The following is a 27950-nucleotide window of genomic DNA, read 5'->3' as shown; positions in this document are numbered from 1 at the left end:
GCGGTAAGTTAACAAGCAAAGAAAGTTCAATAACGAGAAAATGTGGTGAGTTTAGAAGGAACTTGCAAATTGTTTTTAATCAATACAGCAAGCCCACCATAAGGTCTCCCACAATGACCCCTTTCGGCATGTTGAGAATAAGCTGTATAGCCATCTGAGGCAATGTCTTCGAAGGCCATGGTCTCCTGTAAAATTATAATCGCAGGATAGGCATCCGGAATCAAGGATTTAAACCATGAATAGTAATTGTTGAATCCACAACAATTCCAAGAACGAATGGACAGGTCTGTATTTTATGTGTTAGGAGTTTGAAGATTGTCATTGGTAAAGGTTTTGATCAATGGTTCAAGCCATGCAAGCCCCATTATTATGTTGGAAAATGAATCAAGTTGATCTTTTAGGGCATTGTTGAATTCATAAACTTGAAGATCAGGTACCTTTGACGAATTTGCCACAAGATCCATTGGTGGTTGGTATTCGATGAAGGCAACCGTTTCTTCTACAGCTTTGAAGATGAATAGTTGATAACCAAGGGCCACGAGATCCTCTTTGTGATCCAAGATTAATTTAGCTATGATATGAGTTTGTAATGTACATAGAATACGATTGCTCTTAAAGACGGGAAGTTTAATCCATTCCACGTCTTCAGAAATTAAATTACGGAGTGAAGGAATTAAGTGAAAGAGTTTCATTAGTGCAGAACGATTTAAGCTAGCTGGACCATTTATGTCAGGATTGGAATACCAACCCAGCAATAGTTTCATTTCAGAAGAAACTTCTTCAAAGCTAACAAGTAGAGGTTCTGATTTAGAAAGAGATTGCGTGCCACAGTCGTCAGTTCCTCCATTGATTATTGCAATGTGATCTACACATGGGCTACATGTCCATCCAGAGTCAAGGATTGTGGGATGTTGGATGTCTGTTTGCCTGGCAAAACTTGAACACTTGATGAGGGATTGACATTAGATACAGATTGCGTTGTGATTGAAACCTGTCCGTTCTTTGTTATAGTTAAATTGTCCTTTTTGATGGGAGATTTAATACTAGCGTTGGGCTGAAGAGTGACATGGCTGGAGCACGATGACTTCTTATTTTCAGTTGCCTGAAAATAATTGAGCATTTGCGTTTGAGTTAAGGGAATATTCGCACAGGTTGTACTAAGTCCAGAATCCTTTTTCTGAACTGTTGTTGAAATATCACCCTTTGTCAAACTTGTATCGGAAACAGACGACTCAGTTGTTAACTGTCGCATCGCATTAGATGTCGAAGCTGTTTCATGGTTTTTTAAATCAAGATGAAGTTTGCTTTCCATATCAAGTTGACTAAGGTCAATAATGGCGTCTTCATGAGCCAAATTTGCAAGTTTTTTGATTGCTGATTTGTGACCTTTTATTTTTTTTTGCAGGAAGAGTCTTGGATTTGCAAGCTACAATTTGTTCCGTATTTGCCTCCGATTTGGCTCGAGCCAGGGCTGTCTTTCTTCTTTTAATAGCTCTTAAGTATGATTTGTTATCTTTGTGCAACATAAATTGCCCATTTTGATGATTTTGTTTAAAATCATCTGTATCATGACTAGGCACACTAATATCAGCAGAGTTAGATTCATCAGCATCTAGGATTTCCGTCAGTACTGAAGTACTGTCGGGTGTCAAAGATACTGGGTCTGACTGCGGGAAGGTGTCATGCCTTATGAATACTTGGTGACCCGGGTCATTGGGGACTAGATTGGCTTGTAACAGAATATTTTCGATGACTTTGATTCTGTTATGCTGCAATTTCACCACCATCAAATAGTCAATGGGTGGAGGAGCCCCGTCTTGCAAGGGTTGAGGTTTTTTTGTTTTCATTACATCAGCATATGATTTGTGGTTCATGACCAAAGCTTCCAAATCAGTGCAAGTTTGCGATTCTTGTGCTCTATTTTTCTTTAAAGGCGCAACATACTCGTCGGAGTTATCATGTGCATGTTTGCAGATTGGATGTGCTGAAGATGTCCGACAATGTTCTTGTGCAAGCATGAAGCCCTAAATTCTACTCAACTTGGTGAGAATGTCAGCAGTCGAAGCATTCAACGAATTAATAGCTAAATGCGTGTGTTCATGACCCCTGTCTAACAAGTTTAGTATACGAGTTAGAACTGGGAAGTTTTGTAACTCGTGTTCATTCAGGTCCATTAACGAATCCTCTAGAGGATAAAAAGGAAGGTTGGAGTGCAGGGGGTGAGATAAAACCCCTGTGGGCATTTGTGAGGAAGAGTTGGTTAAGTCAACCGGGGAATGCGGGGGAAGTGGCTCTAGAATAAGTGAAGCAGCTTCCAAAGTTGCTGAGCTGGCCTTTATTTGATTATTAATTTCTGCTTTGTAGGAATCATTCTCCCTATTTGAACTGGGTGGGATGATGATTTCCTATTGGAGTTGGATGAAAGTGGACCTGCTCACAAAGGCCCTGAGTTTTCGAGGCAGGCGTAGAGGGACCATTTGACAGTCGAACTCTCTTGTGCAACTCTGCCATAATAACAGGTGCGACCAACGAGGTATCAGCATCAGGAATGGCATTCGAGTCCAGCGTTGCACCAAGTAGTGAGTTATCAATGATGGGAATGTTATGTAATTCAGGGGAATGCGTAGTCATATTTGAACACAATTTGAAAACAGCTGATGACTTCTTATCCAGTTCTGTATTTATTGGATTATAATCAAGGCTCTGCGCCTCGTGTGTAAGTGAGTCAACAGATTTGTGCAAAGATTGCGTGTTTACAACTGTAGATGTTGTCTGGACCATTACGACTGAACTAGGTTGTGGTTTCGCAGTGAAATTATTCAAGCACTTGCCATTTCTTAATGTGCTCGCAGTCATGGCAATGCGTAGATAGGGCCACTGGTAAACAAATAAGGGAAGGGTAATATTTAGTCCCCTTCTCTTACGTCCCCCCAATTCAACGTGAATCAACTTAATCTAATCGGCCACCTCTATAATAGCATTGATATGAGTCAAATGACCCTACCTGAATCAGGGCATAAATATGTGCAGACTCTCTCCCACTCACACAGCGCGCGCACCCATAACAGCCCAACAGCCTCGCACTTCCGGGTGCGCGTGCGTTTTGCGCGTGGGAGAGAGATATGAAGGGAAAGCTGGGTAGAAGGAGGAGGAGCCAGGGGAGGGAACTAAAAATGGAGAGAGGAAACAAAAGGAAAATGAAAAAGACATGAGTGATGCACGCAGCAAGCAAATAAAGCAAAACAAATACAGACTAAAGTCCTCTGACTATTACTTGAGAATAATGTCCAGTCAGTGTTCACAGCGTGTTGCGGCAAAGCAGTGGCGAGATGTGACACAGGTCTAGCAGCATCCAGAAGACTGTGAAAGCCTTAACAATTGTCTTAAGAGGGAGAAGCCTTATTTGCCAAGTAAAGGACATCTTGGATGAAAGGAAATGTGCATTCTATATTAATTGGGACTTGGCTAGAGGAAATAACTTTTCTGAGGCTGAACTTTTGTGTGAAACATCCTCAATTGATCCAGGGGAATTATAGGACTTGGTTGCTTGGTCCCTTGGAATCAACCCTATGGCACCCAGACATTTCTCAGGACAACATGGCTGTCATTCAGGCCGCAAGGAAGAAAATCCATCAGTGAAACGTATAGGAGTAAATGGCTTTGTTTCTGCTACTGGTCACTGGAGAGGTGTTTTAACCTCCCTGCTCTGCTAGAAGCTCAGCCATTCCTCTTCCCTCAAACCTATTTGGGTTTGACGTTCCATTACTGACACACTTCCCTTCATGCCATAAAACGTATAGAAGCTTGGACCATGAACATCTCTGCCTCTTGTCGCAGCTCTCCTTCTCTATCCCTGGGTAGTGCTGTCTGCAGACCAACTGAGTGTTGGCAACAGTCACCAGATATGGCCCAGAATCACAATTCAACCTCTGCTTGAGGAAACCTGTTTCCAAAAGAATGGACAACCATTCCCATAATGCACTTGCTAAATGTTTTTAAAACTAGCTTACATAAACCAGAGATCCTCTTTAACTTCAATTTGCCTGAACACAAGGTTCTTGAACTCCAAAAGGAAAGTATATTTCAGAGGACTGCAATACCCAGAATACTGAGGCATACACTGTGCTTTCACATCAGTATATCATCTCTTGGAGTTCTTCAGTGCTTTTTTCTCTCCCATTGGCCATGCCAGAAATTGGAATTAACTATACCTGTTACTTGTTGTGCAAATCCAAATCATAGGACTCCCCTCTGGGTTTAATCCCTGCTACCTTCGCTTATAAGCAAGCTGCATTGTCCTGAAGCTCCTAGTTCCTGCATTGGTTGTTGACCCTCTTGCAGCTGGAATCCTTGTCCAATTCCTCTCTGCTTTGCTGATCATTTTGGATTGTACTTTGCCAATGTATATTTCCTGCTCCTGTACTCCCCCCACCATTTCCTCTAGCCCTGTCTTGTAGGCTCTGTCATTCCCCCTCTGCCTCCTGCCAGGCACCTTGCTCCTTTCCTGTGTGTTGTTTCACTGCAGCCTCCAGCCTCTGTTCCACATGCTTTGCTCCTGTAGTCTCCAGCTCATGTTCCTATTACTGTATCCTTGAAATCTCCACCCACTCCCTGTTCTACTCTTTCTGCTAGTTCTGTGTTTTGTGCCGCTTGCTTCCTATTGCTTATTTGTTCCCATTACACTTTTACAGCTTTCTTTTTTTTACAGAGTCAGTCCCTTGCTAGATTTTCCATGTTCTAGTCGCTTATTACAGTTACCTAGTTCTAGTGCTTTGCTGAAGGTTTCCTTGTTCCTTCTTCCTGTGTTCCTGTTAGGATTTCTTGTCTTGAACTTTACTTCTCTCTATCATCTCCTTTGTATCCCTCCTGTCCTCTGAGTGTCTGCATCCCCCAACTAGGCCTCAGTGTGTTCCCTTGTATGGAGGCGACCCTAGGAGACAATATGGGCCCCTTCCTTTGTCTTACCCATATCTGTACACCAGAGTGTATTTAATGTAGCCGTGTGTTGATTGTTGTTTCTACAAAAGCCATGCACTGTATGTTCCATCTGAGCGCATGTAGGCTTGTCTCCTGTGAGTATACTCTTAGTTTGTGCCTTTGGGTCCAGACATACAAGACACGCTTGCTGCCCGTCTTTGGTGGACTTACAGCGTGAGGATCTATTTGAGTGATCGACTTACAGGGTGAGGATCTATTTGAGTGATCTGCACAGAGGGATTGCCTTTTTTTTGTTTCAGTGGGCAGACGCAAGTCCAACATGTGCAGATCCCTAGTAGAATTGTTTGTCTAGTGCACGGTACCCAACTCTTCTTGTTCACCATCTTGGTTTGCTTTGTTCTCCTGTGCCCTTGTTCTTGTTTGCCTTTGCTATTTTTCCTTCTTGATTTCTCTCTTGCTCTATTCGCATTGCTTGTTCCTTTACCTCAGAGTAGTAGTTTCTAAACCTAGCCAGAGGGCCTCATCACGAGTTGGGCGGCATCCCGGTTGGGATACCGTCCAAATTTATTTGCGTTGACGCCTACCCCTCTGGTGGTATTACCGCCGGATCACGGGTTGGGCGCTGTTACTCCACGTTCCCCATTGGCTGCAATGGGGAGTTTTTGGTGCAATTACCGCGTGGTAATACCGCCGGTAATTGCAATCTTTCCAGCATGTTTACCTCGAGCTGGAGGTAAACATGCCAGACTTGAGATTGGGCAGACCCTTAAATGCGGCGGTAACACCGTTACTACCGCATTTAAGGGCTACCGCCCAACTTGTGATCAGGCCCAGAGTCTTCTGACACCTCTAACGAAATTATCAACTGACATTTTTACGGTTTTGAGCAAGCGTTTGTCAGTAGTGTCAGCCCCTTTACTAATGTCACACCCTGTATAATACAAAGGGGATGTATATTGTTAGTCAACAGACAGTCATTAAGTGTGTTAACTTGTATGTAGAGTATTGTATATGTTTCTTTGTTGGGAATGTATTGGGCTCACTTACCTGTGGCGACGATTTTGCCTATATGTAATGCACAATAACAGTTTCCTGTCTTAAATAGTGTTCCAATTGTGTGTGTCTTTTTGTTCAACAGGGGTCGCCCTGATCAATTGTCTATATACTGCTGGTAAAAAACAGCCAGTTAAAATGTATAAACACATTGCATGTTAGGTAAATCCTTAAGGCAAATACATGCAAATCAAGAAAAACGCTTCCAAATATGTATAAACAAGTCTGAAGACTTATCTTTTTCTAAAACATTCTTTAGGTATAATAGTTAAGGAACACATTTCGGGAAATGGATTCTCTTTATCAAGAGACAAATGTTACATCTGTTAAACAGTATAAATAATATAGTGTTATAATTCCATCCAATTGGGAAGTTAGAAAAATCACAAAAGATTAAATCGGTCTCCAAACAAGTATTTACAATGTGCAATTCAAAGATCGCAAAAAGGAAGAATTATAAGCTACACTCATTATGATTGATACATCAGTTAGTTAAGACGTCTAAACGTAAAGTGACCTCCTGTAAATCGGAGAACTTACTCCAAAAGACTAAATAAGAAAGAGGTAATAGAGATGCTACCTGATTCAAAATCCTTCAAGAGACGAAATCTGTTGATGGGGTCAGAGAAGAAGAGGTGAAAAAAACAATTAGAAATAGATAATGAAGAGCCAACTTATGAATCCACAAACCGTGTGTGAAATTAAGGTCAGCCTGGAGTCCATCAGTACAGACCCAATTGTCAGCGACAGGCCTTACCTTAGTGGATTTGTGTCGAATAGGTAAGGCCTGGCTCCCCTGCTAGCTACGCCGCTGTTTGATATAAAATACAGCACAGCTTGGTGGCTACCCAAAGGGGTGGCTGTCTGGAATGTGGAGGAAAAGCCCTGTTGGGGGGTGGGAGGGTCTCCAGAGAAGTAGGTTTCTGGAAGAAACTTCAGCAATGTAGTAAACCAGGGTTCCAGCACGATATCCAAGGGAAAACACAGAATCAGGAACTGAAGTGTAGCAGGTTTGAACAGCCAGGAGATTTAGAGGAAGGAAACGCGAGTCCAAAATAGGTGGGCAGAATGGAAGAAAACAGGAAAAGGGGGTGAAAGACAGGAATTCACTAAGAAGCGGCGTAGCAATCAGAAAAGAAGCAGGATTGTGCCGCGCCACTGGCCGTGTGTTCGTTCTCTTTGTAGAAGCTCCAGATTGCACAACACCAGCTTGATGCTGTGATGTCATCGTGTGGCAACGCACGGGACGTAGGCACCATCTTGGAATAGGCCGACGTCCCGTGTATCGTCTCTATAGGGACGTAGATGCTTGTACTTGCCAGGCCCGGCACGGCAATGATTACTCATAACACTAGTCGGAGAGGTTAAAATGTATGGCCAAAGGCTACAAGTCAATTTTCATGGTGTGTTCTCCTCCGCTTTGCCTCTGCAGTCCTTCAAATTCATGGCTTCAGTAGACCTCTGTTTCATCACGCTGAATGTGGACTTCCTGGTTGTGGTCACTTCTGCTTGATGCATTCCTGAGATCCAAGCACAAGCCTCTGAATTCTAGATTGTCTTCCATAAGCGATAAGGTAGCTCTCGCGACCCATCCTTAATTTCTCCTAATGTGGTATCCTCCATTCACATCAATCAGGAAGTTATACTTCCCATTTCTTTCAGTGTTCTTTTTCGGAAGCATAGAGATGTACGGTGAGTATTGAAGTTCTATACTGATCCTGCTCGGTCCTTTTGGTGGTCCTGAACCAGGGAAACTGGCACCCCAGACATCCATAGCCATGTGGATAGTCTACTCCTTTATGAAGTCTTTCTAATTCCCAAAAATACCTCCTAAAGGCTTACATGCAGACAGTAACAGCAAAGACAATGGATGTGCCCTTCCAAAGTCACACACCGGGGGGAGTCATCAGCAGGGAGGGTCATTGGATGAGACCATCAGCCTTCTGCTAGCACTACTGTATGGACAGTAGCATTAAAGTTTGGTGAGACTGTCCCCCAGAGACTTTTTAGATAGAGTCCTTGCTCTGTCCCTTTTTAGGATCATGCCTGATGTTCTCCCTTAAGAATTAAGCAAATAATATGGGGCGTTGGTATTAAATAAAGTTACTTGCCATAGTGACTACTTTTAGACCAAAGTCCCCTGTTCTTCATACACCCACCCTACATTCCCGAAACAAGATGAGTCAGTTGTGGTGACTGGTGAGTGGGAAAGAGGAACTGGTTTGCGTTCCCGGCAGGCAGAACCAGCATGTGAAGGTCCACATCCTATTCACATGAGCTGGCTCTGATCCAGAATTTGAATCAGATTTCCTGTTTCCAAATGGCTCTTGTCCCAATAGTACAAACTCCCCCGAGTATGTAGGAAAAGGTCTATGAAGTGTACACTAGTCACTACAGTAAGTAACCTTTCCTTTCTGCCAATTTGTTTAACTAGGAATTTCTGTTATGCAGTAAAAAATGCATAGTGCATTGATTTTACAATGAATGCCAGAAGTGTGTACTGTTCAATATACATAGTGTTGAAACAGATGAGCTTATTTTGGCAACAAATGAATGTAACTCTCTACCTAAGGTTTTACAGCATTGGGCACATCATTTAACAGATTTATTTTCACAAGAACAATTGGGCTGCAGACTTTGAAAACAAGCATACAATTCTTTGAAAAATATGTACTTCATTAAATAACAAACATTAACAAAGCCAATGGATATGGCTTCCTGAAAGTGTATGTCCTGTGGCAGTAAGCAGCACGGTGGTAATTGAAAATCGGCCTGATGGATGAGCACAGGGAAGGAACACAGGGTGGGTGGAAAAACATTAGGGCAAATAACTAGGGTTTAGAAAGGAGCGCCGGGAAAGGAACACTGGGGTAAGGTGTATGGGTGGGTAAACTGTACAACTGGAGAAGGTGTAAAAGTGGGGAAGGTGCATTGTGGAGGATGCTCTTGGGAAAGGTGCACACGTTGGAGGAAGGTGCACTAGGGAAAGATTGACAAGAGGACGAATTATAAAGGAAGTTTCCTTAGCTGGCTGTTGTGGCCCATAGCATACTGGAATACTGAGGCAACTGGTGATTACTTTTTTAGTGTCCTGACAGTCTCCAGCTACATGTACAAAAAGAAACCGCTGGAGATGCTGAAAAGCTAAAATAAGGACACGCAAAAAAAGAAAAAAAGTAGTCATTCCTTTGCACAGTTGATAATGCACTATTCACAATGGGGAAGCACGGTGGTGGCGTAGCACATGGCATAACATAAGTCGGCAGGTGTAAGGTTGGGGAAGAAGCAGGGTGGGAAATCCACTCTGAAGGGAGCTGCACAAGGCAGAAAGTTGCACCCTTAAGGGAAGGTGCACTGGTAGAAATGTGGGAGGTGGGAACGAGCATTATGGAAATATCACGCATCACTCGCTGTGTGTTGTCAGCACATAGTGTGGTTTGTTGTGGTATGGGATTTTGTAAAGGACTCGCTCACTTCCAGGAAGTACTTTGGCATTGACCAATCCGTTTACCGAGATACCTGAAAATCTGAACTGACCCAGCAAGAGCAGAGGAGAATAGTACAGCAGTAATGGGGGATAGACGGCCTTAAATAAGATCTCAACTGGTAACCGGGTGTGTTTCTGAACTGAGCAAGACCCAACTGTGGCTGTGTGCTGGAAGAAGCACCGGCCACCTCAGGTTGTCTGTTTGAATGCTGGGCCAATAGTGGCGTATTTACAGGTCTGGTATGCCAGTTGGCCACCCATACAAAAAATTGCCGAAGCTGCTGGAACATTGAATAGCTCATTTTGGGCCCAGCTGATGATTGATCTGTTGTATCGCTCAGTTTCAAAAATGCACCTCTGGCATGGGCTTGGGGGTCTGGGGGGGGGGGGGGCAAGATGAGAGCAAGAGGTACGTTAACAGGAATGTGGAAGGTCTGTGGGTGGAGCATGGCAAGAAGCAGCACAGGGCAAGAAGCAGCACAGGGCATGAAGCTTTGGGGATAAGGTGCACAGGGCGGGCGGATGTGTGTATCAGAAAGGGGTGTTTGTGTGTGTGCGGGGCTTTGAGGGAAGGCCTCTTGTGGTGGAAAGGTGAGTCGAAGGTGAACATATGGGGAATGTGCTCAAAAGGGCCTGGGGGGGAGATTCTAGTCTAGGATAGACCTACCAATTGCACAGGATTACTTGCACAACATTACCAAAATCGTTCCACCAATCAGAAGTCTAAATTGAGTGTGCCAATTGTAGAGCAAAGCCAAGATGTAATGGCCTATCAGAATCATACTATGCTTCAGGGAGCAGCTGAGTGAAGGCAGATACTGGAGAGACATAAACAAGGATGATAGCAGCCTTGCTCTCTGGCTACCACTCATCATGGTTGTTGTGGGCTCCCATCCTTTCCATTTAGTCATTGTTGGTGTTGGTTGAAAAAATGTCTGTCGCCTGTGGGTAATGCAATGTGTTATTAAGCCAGTGGGGCACCGTTCCATGGTAATATTTGGAAGCCAGTCCCTTGGTAGTCACGTTTCCTTTGGAACTTGTCTTTGTTGAAAAATGTCAATGAAATATGTTTAGTTTCCAGATTGTTTAAATTATTGTATAATGTTAGCACATGTCCAGCTGAACGCTAATGTGACGTTTGAATGGCTGTGGGTTTGTAATAATATGTTTACTGGTGATAGATAGTTTCTAGTACAAACGGGCAACCTTTTTGTGGAACAAATAGCGAAAACTAGTAACGTTTTCGAGCCTGTGTAGGTATTCTAAGAGGGTCTTTTAATTTCGCATGCTCCTGGTCCTTCTAACCCCCCATCTGTTGTTTGGTAGCTAATCTTGGTGGAATATATGCTCTTACCATGTCCCACCATCCCACAGGCCTTTATCTCGAGTCCCCTGCTGCGTTCCCAGCAGCCCTCATGCCATCAGCGAGGCCTGCGAAAGCCTCAGCTCTCACCAACCTGCAGCTTTGGTTTCAGGGAGCGGAAGCGCGCGCTGGGGGGATGCCTCTGTGGCGCGCCTGTGATAACGCTGCGGTGTGCTTATCTTTCTCCTAGGTCGTGGCCCTCTATGACTACACGGCGCATCGATCAGATGAGCTAACCATGCATCGCAGCGACATTATCCAAGTGTTGTACAAAGATAATGACAGCTGGTGGTTTGGCTGCCTGGCGAATGGGCAACAGGGCTATTTTCCCGCGAATTACGTGGCTGGCGAAAGTAAGTGGCCCGCTCTCTCCCTACTACGCTAGTGTGGGTTTAACTGATCGTCCACGATGCTATCATGATCCAGCTACTGCGAAGGCGAACCACCATTTTTCATTTTATTTGTTTTTGCGGCTTTAGCATGTTGTGAAGAAGTGCTGGACTATGCCCCTCTTCTGCCCACTGCACAGACAGAAGCTGGCGAAGGATCTTCCACACCACAACGGGTAAACCTTGTATGCAGAACGATTCTTCTAGCAATGAAAGGCAGACATGCAGCAACCTTTACTGATAATCAATAGATCAGTTATGATAATGTATTAGCCTTTGTTCGTATACCTGTGTTTGTTTTATATGGACATTTATTGGTAATGATCATGGCCATGTCACTTTGTATTTATTTGAAGAATAGGAACATCAATTTCATTAAGAAATGACTTGCAACAACACATATACGGATGGCGGAAGGATACCCAGGAAGGGTGTCTGCACAATATACAAAGATGAAAACATGCATTGAGCCATTTTATGAGGGTGTAAAAAAATGAGGATACACACCAGGGACAAACCAAACAAAACCAAAATGTTTATGAGAAAACATGTGACTTACAAAGCTAATATGAACCTAACTGGGCAAAATGACATTGTTAAGCATCACTGGAGACTTTGTGACGCAAAGGATGCTTACTGCCTCTGCAGTCATGCAGGTTTAGGTGTACTGAAGAAACATGGGTTACGTGAGCATAAAGTTTGTTCGATAAGGTGCATATTTGCACCAGGGCAATGTTTGTCTTGTGCTAACAGAGAACGGTCTTTGCACTAGTGCAAATATTGCTTATGTGTAAAAATGCAGTAAGAGTGTGTTTTTTGGACTAGGGCAATGTTTTGCCTAGTTCTAGTACCCTTCAAAATTGCATTTCTTTAACTAGTACACCATTTCTGTAGTCCCGACCCAAATGACCAACGTAATGCAATAATGCAAACGTGGGCTGTTTAATTTTAATAAGTGCGCAAATAAGACAGACACAAAATGAATTCTAGTCTTCGTGGGAGTAAAGTTGTATTCTACCCCACAGCTAGAATCAGCAGGCCATGATATGTCCGATACCTGACATGTTGTGGTTATGATGCAGATGTGTGGACGGTTATGCAAGGCTTGCTGTCTCGTGGACGCAACGGCCGGTGTACGAACACGCCCCCACGCTCACTGACCTGCACTGATGACATAATCTGTCACCGCGGAAATAAAAGCATGAGGTGTTCCTGCGCACGGGCGGGAAGCCTCAAAACTCTTCTATGTTTCAGGCTGATTTACTTAAGTTGCATCTGATGAGCCTCGGGCCCGCTAAAGATCTAAGGATTGATGAGGAAGGAGATGTTAGAGCACCCCCAACCCACCCCGGCCTGCTGCACCTGGACTGCCCCCCATCCAAGGGTTTGAGGTACTGGGATACCTCGTCCCTAAGCCCCAAATGGTCCTTGTGAGTAGAGAGCATCGAAATGTATTTGGCTCCCATTAAAGAAACTGATAAGTTTTCGCTACTATTCTGTGCTAGGGTTAGTTCCAACGAGATTTTCAAAATGCTTACACTCCTAGATAACTCGTATGATGCCACCAAACACATAATCTCAGGCTACTTCAACCCTTAGGCTAATGCAGACTTCAAAAGATTCCAGCTCCTCCTAACATGGCAAGCAGCACATGAACCCATAAATGCCTTCCACGCCTGAATAAGTCACCTCACCTTGACATGCACCCTGGTGGCTGGGACAGATGAACTAAGAAATCAACTAATACAAGGGTGCTACTCTACCACGGTTTAACAAGAAGTGTGTGCCAAAAACGTATTCGCCCATCTAAAGTGTTTCAAAATATATTGTAACAAAGAATCATCAAATAAATCAATATTGACAAGCGGTAAATCAAATAGTCTGCATTAGCAATCTAGATCTTTAATTGACAAATTCAGAACATAAGTTGCCCTTGCCGACGCGTGTTTCGACCACCATGGTCCTTTTCAAGGCAGGACTTAAATTAATAACTCTTTAACCAAATCAATAAAGTGCGAACCCAGAACATCAAACATAAGTAAATTATATATGAAAGAGAAAAACATTTTTTAATAAAAAGTTAATCATCAGCATCACACAATACAATAGAGAAAGAGAAGGGACAAGTCCCCCAAAAAGAAAAGATGATGAACATTAGAAGAGTAAAATCAAATAATAGATGTTGTAATAATCCAACCCTGCTCTGTCTAATTCACATGCATGCACGCATTCAAACATATTTTGTCCTTCAGCATTCTAGAGCTACTCATTGGTGAGCATCATTATAATTCAACACAAATATTCTCAAATCATAAATCAGCATTATATCCATAGTCATTCATGAGAACAGTCATATCCCCATAGCACGAGATAAATCACGCCCTCCTGCAGGTTGTTGCTGCTTTGCTATCCGAGTCCCTTGCCAAACACCCATGTTACTAGGCACCTATAGTGCTAGCATGTACCCAAGCCTTCAGTTAGTGTCAGTCAACCCGTGCTACCAATGTGAATACTACATTCTTTAAAAAGTGATTCACCCACCGCATCATTGCCATTCCCAATCCAAAGTAAACAACTTGAATCCTAAAGACCAATGTCCAGAAAAAGTACTGATTGTCCTTCCAACACTACTGTAACAAAAAAAAAATGTATATTTAATAATAAATTCCCAGATCTGTAAATGGTTGACAATGTTCAGTGTGGAAATTGACATACACATATCTCTAAATTTGTGCCATTAGAAGTATTTTGAAGTTAAATAAGGTATGCATCAATTCGTCTCAACCTGCAAGAAGAGACATGGTTTTTGCCTTTGCCTCCTGCATCACAATCTACCACTTAGTTGGTCAAGGTTATCATTTAGCATATAGTCCAGTTCTCTCTTACCTCGTGTACGTCAATTTGGGTTCCCACGGTCAGGGGAGCCCGACCTTCATCTGGCGTCCGCATGCTTTCGCTCACGGGTGCCATTTTAATTATTGACTTACATAGTAAGTCTGACGCGACACACATGTGCCGTGTAGTGTCAAATCCACAGGCGAACAGGTTGCTTGCCTCTTTGCAGTTACGCTGCATTCACAATGATCAAATCAATAATAAAAATACAAATAAATCATGCATCAACCTGAATTGGTCATCGGTGTGTGAACTATTACTTCTCAATTTGTACCATCATCCCAACAGTATATGGACATAACAAGTGATGCCGTTGTATGACTGTTCTCTTACAATTCTTGTCATCAGTTCCTTAAATTAGTATTACAAACATGTATTCATATGCCCCATTTGCACGTTACAACACCATATAACATCCTTGTTAATTTATCTATCATGAATTTAGAAATAATCTCAATTCCCTTGTGGGCAGAGAGACTCTTAAGTGCCTGCAGAAAAAAGGGCTCCTTTGCACACTACTAGCACAGTCGGAACGCTATCCCTCAACGCTAACAATCAGCAAATAAGCCGTTTCCAGCATCTATCTCCATTGTACATCAAATTCAACCTGTTAGATGGCAGTGTAAGAGATCATTGATCAGTGTTATGTTTACACAGTGAGGTTAACATTTAGAAACCTGCTTATAAAAAGACATTCATTTCATGCTCTTTGTTAAGGCCCGTCGTCGTACACAGTAATTTAATAATCATTTTTTATTCCAATTGTCTTAGATCTCAACCTCTTGGGCTACAATAATCCTTCTGGATGCAGATGAATTGTAGGTCAGCCTTGTTACCCATCTGATGTTCTTCTTACCAATGATAGGCTAATGGTAATCTTTAGTCTTGGCTACTGAGGCTAGATGGGTGTTCCCTGATACGGACACGAAATCCTCGGGTAGTGCAACCCACGTATACTTTTTTTCAAATACAGATAATGGCATAGACAATGTACTTTCGAACAACAATAAAGTCACTAAAGGTTTTCTGGAAGAAATTATAAGATATAAAAGAGCAAATCACTGATGATGGTGAAACGTGTAAGATTCCAAGTCCTTTTAGGTCACAATACGCTAACTCAAAGAACTTCTTAAATGGAAGAAGAGGAGGCAGATGTAGGGCCAAGCAGAGGACAAGACGTGATAAAAAGGCTACCTCATTCAAATACAAAGACGCAGGTAACTAAGAGCCAACACAGGACCTTGTGATTCATTTGTCAGAATGAACTTGAAATGACACAGAGCGGTCTGTATTGAACAGAGGATTATCTTTTGCACCAACAGTGGGGACCGATCAAATGGAATTCCAAATAGACCTGTATTAGTTTGTAAGGAAGTTGAAATTGAAAAAAATATTTTCATCACAAAATTAAGACTTTAGTTCCACCTGAAGTACACATACCGGAGAGTATCCTAACGATTGCAGATATTGAGCACACACATCTATTATTATCTTTAGCACCAGAAACTCTGAAATCCAGGGAGGAAATCTGCGAGGATCTGGGGGTACATCCCAGGAATCTGGACATTCAGGACCTTAGAGTACGATCAAAGTTCAATCCTCAATCACCAACAGAAAGTGTCATAGATAGGTTTTCCAAAGCAGTAACATCAGATATACATAGACACATGGACAGTGATAGTAAGACATATGCTACTAGAAATCAGAATTTAAGCAAGGTAGAAACAGTTTCTATTGTCACCAACTAAATATGACAGGCTTATCATTAAATAGCGGACAAAGGTGGCAATGTGCTCATTTTAAACCGATGGGATTATATACACATGACAGAACAACACCAGGGTGCTATATCGAGCTTCTGGGAAACCCTACTAAGCAAGTAGAGGAACTATCAGAATTGATCCAGGCATGCTATACGAAGGGTATATTAACTGAAGAAGAGAGAGAAGACATTTCTTGTGAGGACTCAGCCAACTATGTACTTTTTACCCAGGGTGCATAACAAATTTGATAAATTGCCAGAGATTCATCCAATCTTGACTGGCATAGTTTGGGCCACTGAAGGCCTCTCAGAATATATAGATAAGGCCATCAAGAATCAAGTTCCCAACCTGCTAACATATCTCAAAGATACTTCATCATTATTGCAAATTCTTCAGAGCTTTGAGCTTTGAATGGCAGTTACATTTTTTATTAGCAACGTTAGATGTGAAATCGTGTAATGCTTCAATTGAACATAAATGGCTATGCAAACTTTAGACTTCACCTTCAAAGGTTTCTCAGCCTCTAAAAGAGCACACATTAAAATGATGAAAGGGATTTTTAAAGTTTACACTCGAACACAATTATTTTCTGTTTAATGACCACCACTACTACTTGCAAAGCAAAGGTGTAACAATGGGGGCCAAATATGCACCATCGCTTGCAAATCTAGTCATGTTTTTTTTTTAGATTTTCTATATACACTGTGATAATGTATACACCCATGGGATGAAGCTTTGCAAGAGGTTTATAGATGATGTATTTCTGATATGGAATGGTATTAAGGAGAATTTTGCGAGATTTACCGATTATTTGAATAATAATACCTTTGGTATAGAATTCATGGGCCATAATGATTCTACAACAATAGATTTTTTGGATCTCAAGATATATGTTGATAATGAGAAATTACAAACCCAGGACATTTAGAAAACGTACGGAAGTGAACTCAACATTATTTGCCACGAGTTGTCACAGGCAGTGCACCATTGATGATATCCCTCTGTAGGAGTTCTATAGAGCAAACGGGAACTGTAGCAACAGCACTATCTATGAACAGGAATGTGACTTATTGACGGATAGATTGTATGAAACAGGGTACTCACAAGGCTGTGTATCAAAGGACAAAACAAGGAAAGTAGGGAGGAAGGACATGGTGAATCCAGTCAAAGAAGTTCAGATTGCTCTAGAACCATTGTCAATTTAATCACCAAATATTCTAAAGATACCAAACTATTGTATGGTATATTACAAAAGAATTGGCATCTGTTGATGTTCGATGCAGATTTAGCTAATTATATTGAAGACAGACCTACATTCATTTACACAAGAGCACCTAAAATCAAAAATAAGTTATGTCTGTCATTTCTCATATCTAACACTGGAGTACAGAGTGGTAGTGATTGGTTGAGAGTCTCACACAAATGTTTCCCCAAATGTGGGATCTGCAGTATGTGCAGGCTCATAGCGACACAGACACCTTTGTATGTAATACGGAATGGAATAAAAAATGAATGACTTTATTGTCGTTCGAAGTACATTGTCTATGCCATTATCTGTATTTGCAAAAAAAAGTATATGTGGGTAGCACTATCGGAGAATTACGTGTTTGTATCATAGAACACCTATCTAGCTTCAGCAGCCAAGACCAAAGATAACCATTAGCCGATCATTGGCAAGAAGAACATCAGATGAGTAACAAGGCAGACATATAAATCATCGGCATCCAGAAGGCTTATTGTAGCCCACGAGGTGGCGATCTGAGTCTTTGTCTAAGACAATAGGAATCAAAAATTATTTGTAAATGACATTGTACTACGCTGGGCCTTAACAAGAACATGAACTGAATGTCTTTTTATAAACAGGTTTCTAAATGTTCACCTCACTGTGTAAACATAACACTGATCAATGACCTCATACACTGCTATTCAACAAGTTGAATTTGATGGACAATGGAGACAGATGCTGGAAACGGCCTATTTGTTGACTGTTAGCATTGAGGAATAGCGTTCCGACTGTGTTACTAGTGTGCAAAGGAACCCCTTTTTTTCTTCAAGCACTAAGAGTCTCTCTCGCCATGTGGGAATTGAGATTATTAGGATGTTATTTAAGCAATATGACTCGAGCGACAGGGCATTACCGACTCAGGTAATGCCCTCGCTGCAAGGGTCATATTGCTTTTAGTACCCCTGCCCGCAAGATCTGTGTGACTGGGGGACTAGAAGCATTTTTTTCTGTCCCGAAACGTGGACAGAAAAAGAAAAAAAAACACCAAGAAAATGGCCGCCGCGAAAGGGAAGACTGAGTCCATTTTCCCTTTACATGGTGGCCATCGGGAGCGGACGCGCTGGGAACAGAAGTGTTTCCAGCACGTCCGCTCCCGAAAAAAAAGGAGAACAAGGTAAGTGGGGTTGGGAGGACAGAAGGGAGGGAGAGGAAGAAAAAAGATCCTACCTGCGTCCCCGGCGGGGATGATGGAAGCCTCCAGCCGTGTGAAGGCGTGGAGCGGGGATGGCCCCGCTCTGAGCCTCCACACGGCTCAAGGCTGCCATCGTCCCCCACCAGGGACAAAGGAGCAAGAAGGTAAGTGTGGTGGGGAGGGCAGTGAGGAGGGAGGAAAGGGGAGGGGAAAAAAAAACCTTACCCGAGTGCCCGGCGGGGGCAAAGGCAGCCTCTCCGCCGTGGGGAGGCTCATAGCGGGGATGGCCCCACTTCGAGCCTCCTCATTGGCTGAGGGGCTGCCACGCTCACCACCGTGGACAAGGAGGCTGGAATCCCGGCTGAGAATCGAGGGATTCTCGGCCGGGTAATGACCCGGCTAGAGCCAATCAGATTGCGTGTTGCATTCTGCTGGACTCTCGCTGGGTACCAAATGGTGTTCTAACTTGCAAATGGGGCATATGAGTACATGTTTGTAATTATAATTTAAGTGACTGATGACAAGAATTGTAAGAGAACAGTCATACACTGGCATCACTTGATATGTCTATATATTTCCATATACTGTTGGGATGACGGTACAAATTCAGTAGTAATAGTTCGCAAACTGATGACCCCTAAAAAAAGGCAGCACAATTCGGATTGATACATGTTTTATTTTGATTATTGACTTCATCATTGTGAATACAGCTTAAGTAGAAAGAGTCAAGCAACCTGTTCGCCTGCGGATTTGATGCTAAACAGTACGTGCGTGTCGTGTCAGAAGTACTATATAAGTAAATAATTATAGCGAAAGCACGTAGATGCCAGATGAAGGTCGGGCTCCCTTGACCGTGGCATCCCAAATGGACGTACACGAGGTAAGATAGCACTGGACTATATGCTAAATGATAACCCTGACCAACTAAGTTGTAGATTGTGATGCAGGAGGTGGAGGCAAAAACTATGTCTCTTCTTGCAGGTCGAGATGGACTCATGCATACCTTATGTAACTTCAAAGTACTTCTAATGACATACGTTTAGAGATAGGGTTAAGTCAATTTCCACACTGAACATTAACCTTTTACAGACCTGGGAAGTTATTGATTAAACATATATTTATTTTTTGTTACAGTAGTGTTTGAAGTACAATCAGTACTTTTTCTGGACTTTGGTGTTTGGGATTCAAGTTATTTACCTTGTATTGAGACTGGCAATGATGCTGAGGGTGAGTCATCTTTTAAAGAATGTAGTCACTCTGGAGGTATTAACATTGGTAGCATGGGTTGACTGACACTAACTGAAGGCATGGGTGCATGCTAGCACTATAGGTACCTAGTAACATGGGTGTATTGGCAAGGGACTCGGATAGCAAAGCAGCAACAAACTGCTGCAGGGTGTGATTTATCTCGTGATATGGGGATATGGCTGTCCGACTATGGATATAATGTCGATTCCTGATTTGAGTATATTTGTGTTAAATTATAATGATGCTCTCCAATGAGTAGCTCTAGAATGCTGAAGGACAAAATATGTTTGAATGCCTCAATGCATGTGAATTAGATATAGCATGGTTGGATTATTGCAACATCTATTATTTGATTTTACTCTTCTACTGTTCATCTTCTGTTCTCTTCCCGTTTTTGTCCCCTCTTTTTCTCTATTGTATTTTGTGATGTTGTTGATTGACTTTTAAAAAAAATGCTATTTTCTTTATATAGCTGCTGGTGCGCACGTTATTAATTTTTTTAAAGAGTTATTAATTTAAGTCTTGCCTTGAAAAGGACCATGGTGGTCGAAACACGTGTCGACAAGGGCAACTTATGTTCTGAATTTTTGCAATTACAGATCTAGATTGTAAATGCTGACTACTTGATTGACTTCTTGTCAGTATTGATTTATTTGATGATTCTTTTTCAGAATATATTTTGAAACATTATCGATGAGCGCATTGGATCTTGGCACACATTTCTTGTCAAACTGTGTAATTGGAATTAGCCACAGGCATAGCCTAATTGTGCCAGAATCTGCAGCTATCTAGACTATTTCTCAACTTCTTCATTTACACAATTAAAATCACAATTGACTTGTCATCCCAAGCACCATATTCACCAGTTCAGCCCCTTTTATTGGTTTCAGTGTTACTCTAATAAGTTGAGAAAGTGAATTCTCGGAATCTGGCCTGTCGCTCCAATAAAGCCTAGAACTCAGCCGTTCCCACAAATTGTTTGAAGTATGTGCTGAGCGAATGGAAGCCGCGTTCCAATATGTGGAGATGGCTAAAGTTCACATGGAAGCGAGAAAGCAGTCATGGAAAAAGCAAGCTAACAGTAGTAATAAACCTCATTGAGGTGAAGTTACAACTTCCGCTTCAAAAGGATCACGGCAGTGGGCCTGCTATAACGGGGCCCTTCCCCACAGTGGGCAAGTTCTCTAAGTGCTGATGCCTGAACCACTTTGCCAAAGTGGGTCAGTCTGGAAATAACCCTGTTTCCACAAGATGTGGGTGCCTGCCGATAGGAAATGCAGCAAATTGCGTCATTGCCTCGAGAATATCCAGATGACTCCGAAGGTGAACACAGTTTTCCTAATCTCTACCTTCGACCACAGGTTTAAAGGATGCTGCCAGGCCTTTTCCAGAATCTTAATAACGGAAACTCCTTTGCCTGCACCCATTGACACAGTTGTATCTGTAAACATAATAAGCTGGTTACAATTCACTACTGTGCAACCAAAGCCTCAGCTCAGGCCTAAGAAAGTGCAGATTTTAGCCTAAGGCAAAAACACGCCAAGTGCCCTCATTGTGATTCACACTAACTTTCGGCATGGTCTTCTAAATGTGGCTGGAAAAGTCTGTGTGACCCCTGCAGACACTGCCAACCTCATAAGCTGCAATACTGCTGAGGATCTGCAATGGTGAGTTTGCATAGGTCGATCAGGAAAAGCTAGAGGATGTTATGCGCACATTTGATGAATTCTTCCACAGCATTGGGTGTCTGAAGAGTCATGAGGTGTGCCTCCACATTGATGAGACTGGGGAACAGAGTGCCCTGAAACATTGAAGCATTCCCTGCTACCTACACCCCAAGGTTGAGGGAGAACTGCACAAGCTTGAACGTGCAGTCATCACTGAAAAAAATGCAATGACTGACACCCTGGGTATCACCAAATGTGGTGGCATGGGACCTAAGACGTCACATCAGGTGCCCATTTGCATTGACATGCGCCTTGCGAACAAGGCAGTGTAGTGCAGAAGACACCCTGCAACCATTCTTGACGATCTTATTGCCAACATTCAGGGAGTTCTGAACTTCTCCAGTTTAGATCTTATTGAGGTTTACCACCAGATTCTGCTATTTAATAACTTGGGGTCTCCACTGCTACAAGAACGTCAAATTTGGCTTGCCACCACAGTCCTCCAGGACACAGTCAGTGGTGTTGTAGCACTGATCCTTGGAACCATCAATGTGTGCAACGATATCCTCATGTTTCCCAGGGTTCATTGTGTTTTTACCGAACATTTATTCACCCCCCGCCTCCTCCTCTGTCATAACCTTCCCCCTCCCCATCCCATATTGCCTCTCTCAAATCTACACCCTGCTTTTAGTTGCAAGAAATGGGTTAAAAAACATCTGCAGTGTGTTATGTGTGATAAAAAGACTGGATTCAATTTGCCAATACTCCTGCTGATCACCATCGCCCACTAAGAGAAGTTCTCTAGCGGCTGGAGGACCAAAGCCTCACACACAAACAGAAAATGTGTGATTTCAACAAAAACAATCTTTGTGTTTCATAAGGTTGGTGTTTCTGCTGACCATCGCAAAGTCGGGGAGATCTCCTCGAGACCAGTCAGAAACTCTGATCTTCCACAGCATGATAAATTGCTGTGGGACGTTCATCTCCAACTTAGTCTCTTTCACAGGGCCACTATGGTGGTGGACTAGAACATCAGAACTGTGGGAATGGAGTGAACAGGTGGAGGCAATTCATGTGATCAAAGATTTCCTGACCAAAGACACCACAGTGGCCTACTTTATTTCCCTACTATAAGCCAGTCAGAACCTATTGTGGACGCCAACCCCCATGGACTTGGGACATCCGCATGCAAGTGACCCCAGCAGGAGATGTAGCCCCTGTGTCTTTTGCAAGTAGATCTCTGGCCTTATTACCAGGTTATCCCAGACAGAGAAAGAGGCCATTGACATGGTATGTGGATGCCGCCTTTTTCACCTTTATCTTTGTGACCATCAATTCCAGGTTGTCACTGATCACAAAACACTAATTGCGATTTTCAATGGCTCAGCCTTTCTCCCAACCCAGTATAGAAAAATAAATTCATCAACTACAGGAATATGAGTTCAGCATAAACTCTTGTTTTGGCGTTATCAATCCGGTGGACTTTGTGAGAAACCTGAAGGTGTCTCACCCTCTAGTCCACGTAGATCTGTCATCCAGGTGGTCAGGACATGACCATTACTTTTGGATCCAGTTCCTGGGGGTGTACCAGTGCAGGAGGATCACCTGGATCAGGGGTATTCGGGGAGTGGAAGTGGAATAACGGATGGTGAGATGCAGTATACCCTTCCCTGTAACACCTTTACCCCATCCTACCAAGTAGGATACTTAGGAATTCACCCTCCCTCCCCTTTTCCAACACAAACACTTTCCCACAGACAGCTCACTATGAAAGAAAATGGACTAACACTCGAGCCTGACCTGTCCCACTACAGTGGTAAGGCAGGGACAGGCAATTACTGATCATTACACACACCTGACTTCCATCACACTTCCCCACACGGATAAAAGGCGGAGCATGAAACCACACTCTGAGCAAGGCAAAGCACACGAGGTAGAAGCAGTTCCAAGATGGTAGTTTAATGCAAGGCGGAAGATGGCAAGACCGAAGAGGATTGCAAGGAGGGAAGTGCCCTTGAACTTTTCAGCGAAAGGCCGTATCTTTCATGAGCCTTTGAGAATAGGAAACGTAAGACCTGGAGTCAAAGCTGAAGAAACATGCATTGTGTGTCGGAGGTACCCAAGTCGCTCCTGCGTCGACAGTCAAGCTGGGGAGAATCGTTTGCCTTCGTGTTACTGTTCTTGGCTTCTACAACAAAGCAGCACCATTGAAGTCAGCACAGCCGGTGAGTTGGGAAGACTGTTACCAGACCGGTCTGTGTGGAAACCAAGGTTGCAAGTGGCAACATTGTATAAAGAATATTGAAGAGAACAGTGCATGAAGCGTATGTGGAGAGCGACGTGAATATAATTAAAACAGCAGATGAGTGATTGAACTTTGAAGCTAAGATATGATATAATAGACAGAGTGGTCCGGCACCACATGGGGGCTCATTCGAAAGTATCTGGTAGGTATCTAATGAAAAGGTGACAAATATTAAAACAAGAGGAATTGTGAAATCGAAGTGGTCCTACAGCGGGTCAAACCAAAATCTGTGCACATTCGAAAAATTTTGATACTTGAAGTAAATTGAAATTGGTCTGAGCCCGGCCGAGGGAGACTAATTGTGTTAAAAAGGATCTGAGCCCAGCTGAGGGGGATCCGGAGTGAACCGTGAGTCACCCGAGAAAAGAATATCCACGAACATTTTGTCAAAGGGATCTGAGCCCAGATGAGGGGGTTCCAAGGTGATGAACATTGTGCAAAAGGGATCTGAGCTCAGCTGTGGGCGATCCGGAGTGAATAGTGAATCACCCGAAGTGAATACTTGTACATATCTAAGGAGGAAAAGAACTTGTTGTTTATTTGGTTGCATCAGGCCCTCCGAGTGAATAGAGTTTTAAAAGCAAGGAGACTTGCGTACCGAAGGGCCTGATGCTAATGATTGAACTGTATTCTCATGCTAAAGAAGCCAGAGACTGTGCTACGCTCGAGTGAACCGCCTTGTCCTGTGCTGAAGACGTGGATAAGGGAGGCCAACGGCCTGAACAACCTGACATATCATTTTGAACACTTCTTTCTTTTTCATAACATTGTTCCCCACACTATTTGTATTTAGAGGTAAGGATTGGCAATAGTTTTTTTTAGTATATGCCCTTTAGACACCACTAGGACTGAGTTGTTATTATTTGATGTTCGTAGCTTGCTCCCATCTGTCGTTTTAGGCTTAGATAGGCATTTATCAAACCCTTTTTGAAGTTCAATAAACACCCTTAAACTGTGGTTTCTTGTGTCTGTCTTACTGTTGATACCATGCCTTTCTTACAACTTCCTCTTGCACTATCCCACAGAATTGACCGCCCAAGAAGAGAACAAGACTATCCATTTGGAACAGCATGTGAACCTGGTAGTTGCTGGGGCTACCCCGAAAGCTTTGTTCATGGGAGAGATCTGGGCAGTCACTGAAGGCAATGAATGCCTAATCATGGTGATGCAAGTTCTCGCTACTGGTAAAAAGAGATGTTTACTTGAACCTCATTGTCCCAGTAAAGACTTATCTCGCCAATATTCTTAATATGGGACAAACCTTCTGAAATAGCCAATTGACTCTTAAAGGCTTGTGCCCAGTGTAAGGAAGGCATGGTATCAAACAGTAAGACAGACACAAGTGATCACACACAGTTCAAGGGTGTTTGTTCAAGGGTGTTTAATGAACTTCAACTGGGTTTGGAAAACGCCTATCGAATCCTACATCTAAAGATGGTAGCAAGCTTGGACCATCAGATAATAATAACGCAGTCGTAGTGGTGTCTTGTCAAAATAAAAGGGCCTATACTAATAAACCTATGGCCAATCCTTACTTCTAAACACAAATAGTGTTGGAAACAATGTTATGCAAAAGAAAAGTGTTCAAGAAATGATAAGTCAGGATATTCAAGCCGTTGGCTTCTCTTCCCCAGGTTTTCAGCAGCGGACAAAGTGGCACACTCGAGCTTAGCACACTCTCTGGCTTCTGTAGCACAAGGATGCAGTTTAGAATCTTAATATCAAGACCTTCTGTGCCAAAGTCACTTTGTCATTCAAAGTCACTTACTTCAGAGGGCCTGATGAGACAAATATTCAACAGTTTCCTTCTCCTCAGGATTCTCATGCACAACTTCTTGGGTGATTTATGATTCACCCCGGATCACCCTCAGCCGGGCTCAGAACCTCTTTAACACAAAAACTTCAATTAGTCTCCCTCTGCCGGGATCGGACCAGATTCATGTAGTTTTCCAATTTTCTCTATTTCAACAAAATCAAAGACTTTCAAAGGTGCGCTGGATTTTGCTTGACCCATCACAGGACCATTCGATTCACATTTATTCGTTCTCTCTCAGTTGAGCTCCCTCCTCTGAGCTCAGACCAACTTTATCTACTTTTGTCACTCCTTAGCTGGATACCTTACAGAGACCTTCGATTGAGCACCCACGAAGTGCCGGACCATTCTGTCAAAGGTATTGTAGTTTGCGTCAAAGTTCAATCAATCATCAACAGTTCACTTCACTTGCGTCTCTTATCATACACTTTTTAACAATGTTCATTCCAGCTCCTGCCATCTATGTTGCTGTTTGCATGCTTGGATTCAACACAGAGCGGTCTTGTATAGGTCTCCCCAACTCACCGCCTGTGTTGAACTGACGCTGCTTTGTTCTTGGAGCCAAGGTCAGAACCACGGTGGCTGGTGATTCTCCCTGCCATGATTACTGACGTGGGAGGGCACCAGGTATCTCCGACACACAATGCAGGGTTCCTCTGCCTGATTTCCTGGTCTTATGCTTTCTATTCTTGAGGTTTTCGTAAAGCAACGGTTCCTTCTTGAAAAGGTCAAGGAATATCCCTCCTTGCAATCTCCTTTGATTCTGCCGTCTTTGCGCTCTTAATCAGCTGCCATCTCGAAACTGTTGTTTCCTCGTGTGCTTGGCCTTGCTCAGAGTGTGATCTCGTGCTCCACCTTTTATCTTTGTGGGGAAGTGTAATGAAAGTCAGGTGTGAATGATTGTTGATAATTGCCTAACCTCACCTGATCAAAGTATTGGGACATATCAGGTACACGGCTTGGGTGTTAGTCTGTTTTCCCTTAAAGCGGGCTGTCAGTGAGAAAGTGTTCATGTTGTAAAAGGGGGTAAGGGGTCGAGTTCCTAAATATGCTACCGTGTAGGATGGGGTAAAGGTGTTACAGGGAAGGGGATACCGCGTCTCACCATCCAGAGTCCCACTACCTGAAGACTCCTCACCCAGGTGATCCTCCTGCACTGGTCCACCCCCAGGAACTGGATCCAAAAGTGATGGCCGTGTCTTGGCCACCTGGATGACAGATCCCAGGGACTAGTGGATGAGACACCTTCTGGTTTCTCACACTAGTCATACCAGAGACTTCTGTCCCAAGCGTTATACAACTTGACCATGTAGACCACCAAGGTCTGTGCAAGACCATTGCGTGCATTTGGGATGTGATTACCATGGCTTGAACAGGCTATGGAAACCGCGCTAGCGACCTGCTTGCAAGTCAGCTCGCCCTCCACCAAACCCTGCACTCATTCAGTCCATACCGAGATTGATCCTCCCATGGGAACATGTCAGCAAGGAATTTGGGTCCCTACCCACGGGCAGTACATGCTCTTTGTGATTGTCCTGCTACCAAGAGATGGAAATAGTTGACTTTGCTGCAGCAGCCATAGTAATGCCAAAACGATTGATGCCCGCAACTCATGGGTTGCCCCCAATATGAAAATTGACAATGGCCCCTCATTTCATGGGCAAGAATTCAGACTTCACAGCTGGATCACCCCGTGCTGGCTGCAAGCAAATGGAGAATCTAAAAGGTTCATGCATACCCTCAACATGGTGCTGAGGACAGAAGTAGATCAGAGTAATGACATTAAGGGAGCCATCTTCCAGTTCCTGAGGGAATGCCGAATTACACTAAAATGAATGACAGGTTCATTGTGGTTTTCCTATTGAGCCGAAAGTCTTGGACCCGGCTACCAACCCTCCCCAATTTTGTGGCCCCAGATTATTGTATTAGTAGAGAAGCTACGGGAAGTCAAGATGCATTAAAGCCAAAACCACGAGCAGCTGGGCATGCTTGCTCTCCTGGTGTTGCCAGTGAACCACGAAGCCCAAGCCAACGGCCAGCTCTCACCACACCACCAGATCCCAGCTTTCTAGTGTGAATGCAGAGGAAGATGCCAGACAAGTGTAAAGGTTTTATACTTAAGTGACTCAGAGAGTGCTTAGGAAGCTTGACATTTAGCAATTTATTGTGGTTGACTGGAAAGTGATGGGGACATGTGGAAGGTTTACACAAGGCTGCAGAGTAGTGAATGTAACAGCCCACATAAAAACACGCCTGTATGCACACCGACACACAGTGACGACAGGACTCATCAATGCGGAAATAAAAGCGTGAGTTGTTCCTGTGCACTGGCGTGACTATGTGTCTGGCTGATTTATTGAAGCTGCATGTGGTGCGGCTGCAGCCTGCAAACACTAATTAGCTATTGGGACTACAACAGCAACCAGCAATTATAGACAAAGACCGAGAAAAGCTTGCCCCCTTTGGTAGCCCCAACTTCTTCCACCATTGTAGCAGCAATTGGTACTGCTTCCAGCTCGCTTGAATGGTTCCTAGGGCAGGAAAGAGGAAACCTTCATGCGAGCTGCTGCAATCAGCTGCGCTGCAAGCTTATAGGTCTTGCACATTTCTAA

The 27950-nt window shown here is 43.3% G+C and overlaps 1 protein-coding gene across 1 annotated transcript in view; it reads left to right on the top strand.

The window, feature by feature from the left end:
* The window catches only part of AHI1 (Abelson helper integration site 1), a 2019384-nt gene that overhangs the window by 1883669 nt on the left and 107765 nt on the right, over window positions 1-27950 (top strand). Inside the window, exons 22-23 of the mRNA XM_069606745.1 lie at window positions 11032-11194; window positions 11321-11406. Coding sequence (XP_069462846.1) covers window positions 11032-11194; window positions 11321-11406 — 249 coding nt within the window. The remainder of the gene's footprint in view (window positions 1-11031; window positions 11195-11320; window positions 11407-27950) is intronic.

Source organism: Ambystoma mexicanum, chromosome 4p (genome assembly GCF_040938575.1).
Source record: "Ambystoma mexicanum isolate Mex_15411 chromosome 4p, UKY_AmexF1_1, whole genome shotgun sequence".
NCBI lineage: Eukaryota > Metazoa > Chordata > Amphibia > Caudata > Ambystomatidae > Ambystoma > Ambystoma mexicanum.
This window is presented reverse-complemented; position numbering and strand designations above follow the sequence as displayed.